Source organism: Giraffa tippelskirchi, chromosome 12 (assembly GCF_054371585.1).
Source record: "Giraffa tippelskirchi isolate mGirTip1 chromosome 12, T2T-mGirTip1v1.2.pri, whole genome shotgun sequence".
Classification (NCBI taxonomy): domain Eukaryota; kingdom Metazoa; phylum Chordata; class Mammalia; order Artiodactyla; family Giraffidae; genus Giraffa; species Giraffa tippelskirchi.
Window position 1 is genome coordinate 60219233 of NC_137286.1, and position 9338 is coordinate 60228570.

At 43.3% G+C, this 9338-nt stretch overlaps 1 protein-coding gene across 12 annotated transcripts in view; it reads left to right on the top strand.

Annotated features, from left to right (window-relative positions):
* Nucleotides 1-3656, top strand: part of ASB7 (ankyrin repeat and SOCS box containing 7) — a 51998-nt gene extending 48342 nt beyond the window's left edge. For 10 of the 12 annotated variants that reach the window (XM_081551378.1, XM_081551376.1, XM_081551377.1 and 7 more), the window contains one exon: nt 286-3656. In XM_081551378.1, coding sequence (XP_081407504.1) covers nt 286-425 — 140 coding nt within the window. In that variant the 3' untranslated portion in view covers nt 426-3656. The remainder of the gene's footprint in view (nt 1-285) is intronic. The other 2 variants (XM_081551381.1, XM_081551380.1) reach the window with 1 other exon arrangement.
* Nucleotides 3657-9338: the final 5682 nt, after the last annotated feature.

A 9338-nucleotide genomic window follows, 5' to 3' on the forward strand; every position in this document is an offset into this window, starting at 1 on the left:
GTCGTCTGATGGTGAGCAGTTGACTAAAATCACTGATCCTTAGTGTTCCTATTTGTAAAATGGAAGTGAAACGATCCACCATCCAGGGCTGTGAAAGGATCCATGAGATGCCATGTAATGGTACCCAGGACGCCTCCTCCCAGCTCGTCTCTCTGCTCCTTTGCATGTAAAGTCCGCAGAGAGACACTTCCCAGTGAAATAAAATACTCCTTTTAGAACTTTAAAGCCCTCGTTAAATGTTGTGTTTTGCAGCTTTGTAACGTTTTCTCTTTTCTCTCTTTTTAGGACAGCCCAGAAACTTGCAGGACCTGTGCCGAATTAAAATTCGACAGTGTATAGGCCTTCAAAACCTAAAACTACTTGATGAACTACCAATTGCCAAGGTCATGAAAGACTACTTAAAACACAAATTTGACGATATCTGATACACAGAGAACTGTGAGCAAGATTAGGAGTTATATTCCAGATACTTAAAAGGCTTTTTGCCTTGCACAAAGTATATCCTATGCAATTTCTGATTTGCTGTGAAGTCAGAAAGCAGGTATACACTTAACAGGTTTTTTTGTTTGTTTGGTTGGTTTTCATTGTAGGGGAGAGATTTTTTTATACACACACAAACACACACATACACACACCACATGCTTGAAGGTCTTAATTTGGTTTCTTGGTCCAAGTTTAAGAGGTCCAAGCTTTCTATACAATACTGCATTTAAAACAATTGTTTTTCCAAAATGACACGAGCAGGTTTGGAGTGGAAAATTGACCCTTTCCAAATTTATGGTTTCATTGGCGTGCACAATATTCTAAACCAGCAGAGCATTTGTTACAGTTTGGAGGCACAGTTTCACCCAGGGCATCCAGGGTTATACTGGAAAATGCCCTAAGAAATTGTTTAAGTAATGCTGTCACCTCATTCATTTTAATGAGTACAAATTGGCTGTTTCAAACTGTTCTTTCTCTAATTAATGAAGCTTTGGATGACTTAAGTCCAGTCCCTCTGCTTTTTTGTTGGTGTGCTCGTTTCTAACTTATTTTTTTAACAGCTGTAGTACACTACCCAGAGACGTCGAGTCTCAACTTCTGTCTCTAGTTGAATTGTGCTTTTAAAACAATTAGTGGGAAAGAAAATCACTTTATAAAGCCCGTGTATTCTGTTTTTAATAGTGCCTCCGGTGCAATACTCTTTCTGGTGTATTTTACCCATTATTTCACTTGAGGTTCCTCATCCCACAACTGGCTTTGACATGCCTGTGAGAACAGGAACTGCCACTTTAATTTTAATGCAGAACATAGTGTCAGTTGCAATTTCCATTTTAAGCTTTGTCTTTTACTTCAGTTTAAGCAGAAAATTTCATGTCCTGGTGATAGAGTGTTCCCTAAACATAGCCAAAATACTGTTAAATCATTTGGCTTTAATGGATAAATAATTTGGGATGGTTTCATGGTGTTTATTTCTTCCCAGTTGAAATAAAATGTCTAAAGGGTAAAATTTCTAATGGGTGCACATTTGTAAGTCTGGTTAATTTCTAATGTGCTAATTAAACTTTTGCTATCTATTTTAAAGTTACACACAGTGACACTCTTCAGAACAGCTATTTTCTGGGTTGATGGGCCTGTGTTTGCAGTGTAAACATAAATATGATACACTGTCAATGACAGTGGTTCCAGAGGGTTAGGGACCTATGGAGACGAGTCCTGTGCTTGATGTGTCACCGTATTAGTTCCAGAAGAAGCTTTAAAACTATCCCAGTGTAATTCTTAGTGCTTTGGGACATTTCAGAATATTTACACACTAGTAATAAATTTATTATCGCAAATTTACAAAATAAAGGGCTTCTCTTGTCTGAGTTTCTAGTTTTAAATCATTAAATATAAAGTTATTTCACCTGAAAAGTATAACTAAGTAGAATTAGGAGTCTCCTCTGGCTTTATCCTTTTTCAGAGCCAACAGTGATATTTCCTCAAGCACAAAATTTATTCTCTTGGGTGTGGAGTACCTCTGGCATCAGATACCTGCTCTGCTGGGCCTGGGCTGGGAGCAGGTTTCTGAACAGTGGGCAGCTTCGGGAAGAGGGTGATGTGAGGGATCACGGATGGGGTACGTAGCCTCTTCTGCAGGGAACCACTCAGAGTGTGGCCAGTTTTGCAACCATCCAAAAACTGTAACTGGGATGTGATAGATAGAAATGGGTGTTCTGACTTATTTTCCATAAAAATATCTCCAAAAAGTTATCTTCTGAGAGAGAGTCCTTTGTGCAGCTAGGAGCTGAGCTGTGTTCTCCTCTGGAAACCAGTAGCCAGGTCAGAGCTAAGACATACTTTTGGCATCAGGGACCTGGCATGGCCGGAAATGAATGGTGTTACTTCTCCCTGAAACCCGGGCCCAGGGAGACAAGGACAGGGGAGGGCAGGCAGAATCCTGTACTTTGAGCAGTGACGTTACTGTTAAGTTCTCACAGGACTCATCTCCTCATGTGTCTGTTAATTTATTCAGTTAGTTTAAAATGATTTTCTTTCCTCAGCCATTCAGAGGTTTCCGAAACTAAGTTTGCCACTGAGTTAGAGTCAGGAAATTCCAAGTAAAAAGATCAGATGAAGGTAAATTCTTTGTTCTGTATTGCTGCTTAGATTTCAGAAAAAAAAAAAAAAATTATGAGAGCTCTTCCTGAAATCAAAATTTCTATTTAATGAAGAAGTGTATAATTCCATTATTTGTTTGAGGTTTGATTTTTCTGGAAGCTTGAAAAGAATCTTTGTTTTATCTTTGTTGTTACTAGAATCCCAATCACATATCATCTTTAACAGTAACTAAAATGTCTCAGAGTCAGTAACTGGTGGAATACAGGGGTGAATGTGCAGGTCTGCTCTCCAGTTTGATTGGCAGAGAAGCACTCTGTAGTAACATAATGAGAACAAATGTTTTCAGAAAGTCGACTGGTTTTTCCAGAATCTTGACTGAAATGTTCAGAATAGTATCAAATTTGTCACTGATCCTTCTATGTTTCTTTTGAAATTTATTATTTAAGCCTGTTACTAAACCTTTATAAAAATATATTTGGCAAGTACACCAAAGACACCAGCTCATAAAAGATTATGATTGTTAATGAACTGCAAACCTCATCTTTTGCAAATGGAAGATTTTTTTTGTGTGTGTAAATATTTGTGTTTATAAATGTACAGCAGAGTAAGGGTGTTTTTTAGATTATTTAATTTCCATATTTCTAAACTATTTACTACAGAATAATCCACGCTTGTTAGTTTGGAGGACTTGACAATTTTGTTTTTTTTTAATTCATTATCAGTCATGCTTGGAGCAGCATTTCCGCTAGAGAATTCAGTGTTCTGGCAGTAGCAAGAGTACACATCTGGAGCGTGAGGGAGTCTAGCTTGGTTTGTCAGATACACACCCTATGAGATGAGAATGTGTTGTTTAATTACCACAGTGGACCATACAAAAACCGAGGTTCTAACTTTGCTACAGAATTGCTCATCAGCTCAGAGTGTCACTGGGATGAGGCCCTTGGCCCACAAATTTAGCTCTCATGTAACTCCTAGTGTGTTATATCATAATGTATTTTGTTCTTCCTTTGTAATGTAAGTTTTGCTTTGGGTCAGTTTGAATTAAAAAAAAAAAAACCACTGAAATCTGGTTTAAAGCATAGTGGAGCTGTGTTTTATTTCTAGTCTGCCTTAACTTTTCAATACTTCCAGCTGTTTGGTCAAAAGGAAGAAAGTGAACTCTGTCTTTTACTCCTCAGCATTTTAGATAATTAAGAATTGGATAAGAATGTAATACAGGAAACAGCACTGTTTTAGATCATTTAAGAATCCCCCCGCCCTGCTTTTTAACACATTCTTCAAATACCCACCAACAAAAGACTGTCTATCCCCTTCTTCTGTGTGTTGATCCAGAGCTGAGCCTTTTGGGGCCAGATTCACCTCTGTCTCATTCTGACTGAGGACAGAGTTTGGACCACAGCATCTCTAAGCACAGAACAGTATATTCAGTTAAACAATGAATTTGAGGTAGTTTATTAGCTTGCATGAGATATAACAAAACAACTTGAGTCTCATACTTCCGCTGTATACCATATGCACAGCTTGATTTAGGAGAGGCCTCAGACTAATGAGTGATGGTGTGCTAAGAAGGGAGGGCAGACGACTTAGCACCTCGTGCAGAAACGCAGTGTTTTGCAGCCATAACCTTGTTACAGACTTGTCCAGGATTTGGCACAAATGGAAGCCAAGAATGGGACATTTGAAACTATTCCTAATGATCAGCAGGGGAGTTCAGATGTGAAAAATAGCTGTGTTGCTTGGAAATCTTGAGGTCATTCCTTTTCCAATATGATGTAAGTAGTGTATTGTTTTTTCAGCTGAAAGACAATTTACAAAAATGGCTTACTAGCTATTGATAAAACAGATAATCTAGTTGATAAAAAAAATTCCACATCCCATGTAGTTGGGTTTCAGAGATAAAAGAAAGTGGACTTGTATCATTTTGTATTTATGTAACTGTGGCTTTGTGTTCATATAACACATCTTACAAATTTTAATGTTAGAATTTATATTAGCTTCAATACCAGTAAAGATTTTAAATATCCACTGCCAGATACTGTTATTTAGGTTGATGTAGACTCCTAAGATACAAAGACAGTTTTTCTTTATTTTATCATTATTTTGTCATTACCTATAAGGTTTATACTAAGGTCTCCTAATTCTTAGATAAAAAACAAAAAGGTCAACCAGCATATGGCTCTGCTGATAGATAGTGATCAGAGTTTTATATTTCTCTAAGATCATGGTACATTTTATAGATATTTATCAAAAACTGATTTTTTGAGTGACAGTTAAGAATGCTCAATCCCATTTGAAAAGACTGAAGTCCTGTGAGAGATCACCGTCGTGTGAAGAAAACCCAAAAGTGGCAGTGTTGCTGCAGCGCGTGAGTCCCTCCTGTGGCGTGTCCTCCACCAAGCGCTGCTGTTTCCATTTCCTACTCTCCTGTGCCCACAGTGTCTCATGCTGAGCTTCAATTATGCATCCACAAGCTAAGTGCTTTATCAATTCTAAAGACCCGTAAACCATTAGAAGTAAAGGATCCGATTAAAGCAAAATATTTCTCCTCTGTTGCAGATACGGCCTCAAAAAAAAAAAATATAATCATGTGTAGTTATTCTAAATATATCTTAAATTAAATCTTGGATTGTTCCAGCATCTTAAAAATCACACTCAGAACCTTTTTTTATGTTTCCTTGTAATTAGGAAATTGTTTTAAATGCATATAAGTGTAATTTATGTTACATTAGGTAGTCATTAAATGACTCACTTTCTGTGAAATAGTATTTTATGAATCAGAAGTGAGGTGGCTGCATTTGGACAAGGGGATCAGTCGAAGCTGAGAAGCTCAGTTATGTGACGAGTAGACTGACGCTTTGTGACCGACACAGAGGGAATCCAGCTGCAGATACTTCCTATTTTATCTGGCAAACAGACTCAGATTTTTCTTGCTTCTCAGTCTTGAACTAATGTTGCTTTTCTTCCTCGGATAGTTTTGGGTCAGGTCACCACTCAATTTTCTTTTTCTTTACTGAAAAAAAAAAAATGAACACTTGTAGGGGTGGACTTACTGTACATGACCATTTTATATTTCTCTAGAGGTTTTCTAAATTTTCCCTCTTGCATCTGTCCCATTAACCCTTTAGTGAAGTGCATACATGTGCACAAGGCATGGCCTCACCCAGTTGCTTTTTTTTTAAGTTTTTGAGTTCCCTCCTTATGTGGATGGAAATGCAGCTTAATATCATTAGGAAATATAGTGCAATACCATTTAGGAAGACTAATAAGTCGGGGCTACATCCGTTTTCCATCTTGGGTAGCACCAGAGAGAACAAATTGCATTTCTTCCTAGTTTATTACCGATGTTCTTTTTTTTTAATTTTTTTTACTACCAATGTTCTGAAGAAGTCGTTTTCTTTAAGTCCATTGCATGGCGACCTCCTTAAGGACAGGTCCTGGTGCTCCTTTCCCTGAATCTCAAACAGTATTTGCTGAAAGAGCCACAGGTACATGTGGCAGTTGGCCCTCAGCCAGTTCCTTTATGTCCTTAGGCCTCCAAGGAGCCCAGGGCTGTGTGGACGGCAGCATCAGCATTTCTCAGCTCCAGACCTCAGGCGCCTCCTGCCAGGACTGTGTCTGCCGTTCCTTCCTCTCCTCCGCCCCCACCCTTCAGCCCCCCCTCCCCTCGGTGACATGGTCCCTGAGCAGTGGACCCCCGTGATCGGGACTCCCACACAGAAGCCCTGGGACTCTGGTCGTGGGGCATCCTGCCCGCCGGGAGCCCCCCTCACTGGCCCCCACAGTGTGTTGAGCCTCCGAAGGGTCCTGCATCTCCCCTTGCAAGTCCAGCGCACTGAGGCATCTCCACGGGTCACGGCTGCACCCCCATGCGTCCAGCCCGTCACCCCCGGTGGGCCCTTGCCCTTGCCCATGTGCAGCGTGAATGCCATCCCTGTCTAGGGAGCGGAGGAGCCCTGCTGGCTCCAGCATCTCACCGTTGCTTCTTTCTGCTGTGCCTGGCACGGTCCTCTCACGTAGCGGGCGCTCAGTCAGTATTCTTCACGTGAATCAACCCAGCCCAAACCCTTTCTTTTACAGGCGGGGGAGCCCTTTTATGTGTGGAGGACCGAGGTGACTCGGGAGCTGTGGCCCTGCCCCAGCGACTGCCGGTGAAGGCTCAGCTCCAGCTCCCCAGCCTCGGGGTCCTCGCGATCCTGGCCTGCCGGTGGCTTAGCCCTTCTGCACATCAGGGGCTTTTCCTATGGAACAGAAATCGGTCACTTGTTAACAGCAATGATGGAATGAGATACGTTTTGGCGAGAGTTGGCAAGGCTCAGGACTTGATACCTTCTGAATTTAAAGCCCACACATCCACAAGACTCTTAATTTCCTACAAAACGCTTGCTAAGAGTTACATCTTGGTCTTCACCGTGCCTTTTTGAATAATCTTGACTGTAAGGAATTCGGTTTGGGGGGCACCCTTAGGAACAGCATGGCCAACCTCTGGCTTTGTTTCATTCTGTGTTTACAAGGCAAGTTGAGTAACTGCATGTATGAGGCTGCACAGAGATGCCAGTGGTATTTACACTCAGCTTTTTGGTTTGTTTCAGTTTTCATTACAGGCAGCTAAGAGATTGATCTACCACCATCTTTTCATCATGTATTATGATCCTTCACATTCACAGTGTATATTTCCATTGAGAGAGAAACAGAGAGAGGAACTTGGACGTTTTGACTTAGAATTAAGGTTGACCTGAAATAAATATCCTTATGTTACATAGCAATTGTTGTGTACACTTCAAAATAGGTGTTTCTTACCTAGAGGCCTCAGCTGAAATTCCTGTAAGAAGCTGATTGATAAGTTTATCTGTCAGGTAATGATCTCCAGCAAATAGAAAGCAAGACTTGTTCATTTAGATGTGGTGAGCTAAGTGGACCTGCCAACTTGGAGGACGTCATTTGTTAGTTTACCCTGATTTATCAGTCCTTGAGGCTGAGGTAATTGATTTAAATATACTCTCTAGGACATATTGAGTTCTCATGGTTAAAATTACAGTGGATACATCAGTATCAAGGTAGTCATTTCTCTTCCAGCTTCCTGTTGAATCCAGTTAAAGTCGCCACGCATCGCCACCCCTGGCAGGTGTTTCTAGAGCGAGAGGTGTAGGGGGTTAGGGCCTCCACCTGCGAATGTAATGTCAGTGATGGAGAGATGCCAGTCACTTGCCTCTTCTCCTTGTAGGTAGAGCGGCCCCTCGAGAGGAATGGACCAGGTCCATGGCCACAGTCTGATGACAGACACGGTGTCCCAGGAGCCTGGTTCTGAGCCAGGCAGAGCTGGTAGCCATAGCAGCCTCGCTTTGGACCCTTTAAAAAGTGCGGGACACTGCCTTGCCTGAGCCTGCACAGCTTTGCTACCGTGTCCTAACCCAGCATGGCCCAGGGAGCAGCAACTTTGCTAGAGCCTGTTCAGAACACTTGTCTTTTGTCCTGATTCCTGTTAGGTCCGTCCTTAGGTATATCTGCTCCATAACATGTAAATGACAGGTGTGTGATGCCATCTACCCCAGAGGGATGTGTGTGTGTATGTGTGTGTGTGGCTTAGAATGCCTTAGATGGCACTATGAGGTTCTGTGAAAGAAATGTGTTAGAGAGGAGAGTATGGCTCTCTCCTCCCTAGGGAGGAGTATTGGCCTGTGGCCCCTCTGCAGAGAGGTCAGCTGTAGTTGTGTGTTGTGTGTTGAGGGCCGCCTGTGGACTTAAAATAACTTGGGCTGGTCACGTCTGGAGGGGATGGAAAACTAAGGAGGTGATGGAGGGGGCTGGTGCCAGGTGTGAGTACCTGGGAGCTGGTAGTCCTGTGGTTGGTGGGAGCAAAGGAGGGGTCGCACCCTGCTAGGCACTCAGCCTGTCCCAGGCTGGTGTCCCTTGGGACGGCTTCTCCACGACATTCCTGTCCCAGCCGTGAGGATGCCCTTCCCTCCCAGTCCTAGTTGAAGGGATCGCCCTGCAGTTCTTTCCTGGGGAGAAAGTGGTCTACGTGTCCACCTGCAGACCAGAAGTGTCTGGAAGGCAGGGATCCGGCCTGACCTTAGGCTTTGTGGCCCAGCAGGACCAACGCCTATGAGGAGGCAGGCAGTGGTTCCCAAATGTTTGGGGAGTGAGGAGGCAGGTGAGAGAGCCCCTTCACAGCCCTGGGGCCAGGTGAGAAAGCCAGAAGGGAACCAGCGCTCCATATGTTGTGTGGACTCGGCTGCGTTGCGCTTCCTCTCACTTAATTCTCCCCTCTGCTCGGTGGGGATCTTGGTCGTTTTCTCGGTGAGAGGGCTGACCTGGAGTCCTCCCACTCTGGGCTCCCCCAGCTCTGCCGGGCCCAGTTCTTCACGTCTCCTCCTACAGGAGCTTCCCTGAGCCTCCCAATAGGAGGCTGCCACGCCCCCAGACTCCCTGCCTCTTTCATCACAGGTACTAGCTGCTGTTTTTCCTCTGTGCCTTTGCCCCTCAAGTTCTTCATGCAGAACTAGGAAACCCCCTTCAGGGTGTGCAGATGTTGCGTGTGTGCATACACAACTTTTCTGGGGAGGAGGGTCTGGGCTGTCACGTCATCAGAGGGATATGTAGCTCCCTAGTGTCAGAAACTGGAGAGGGCAATGGCACCCCACTCCAGTACTCTTGCCTGGAAAATCCCATGGATGGAGGAGCCTGGTGGGCCGCAGTCCATGGGGTCGCTAAGAGTCAGACACGACTGAGCGACTTCACTTTCACTTTTCCCTTTCATG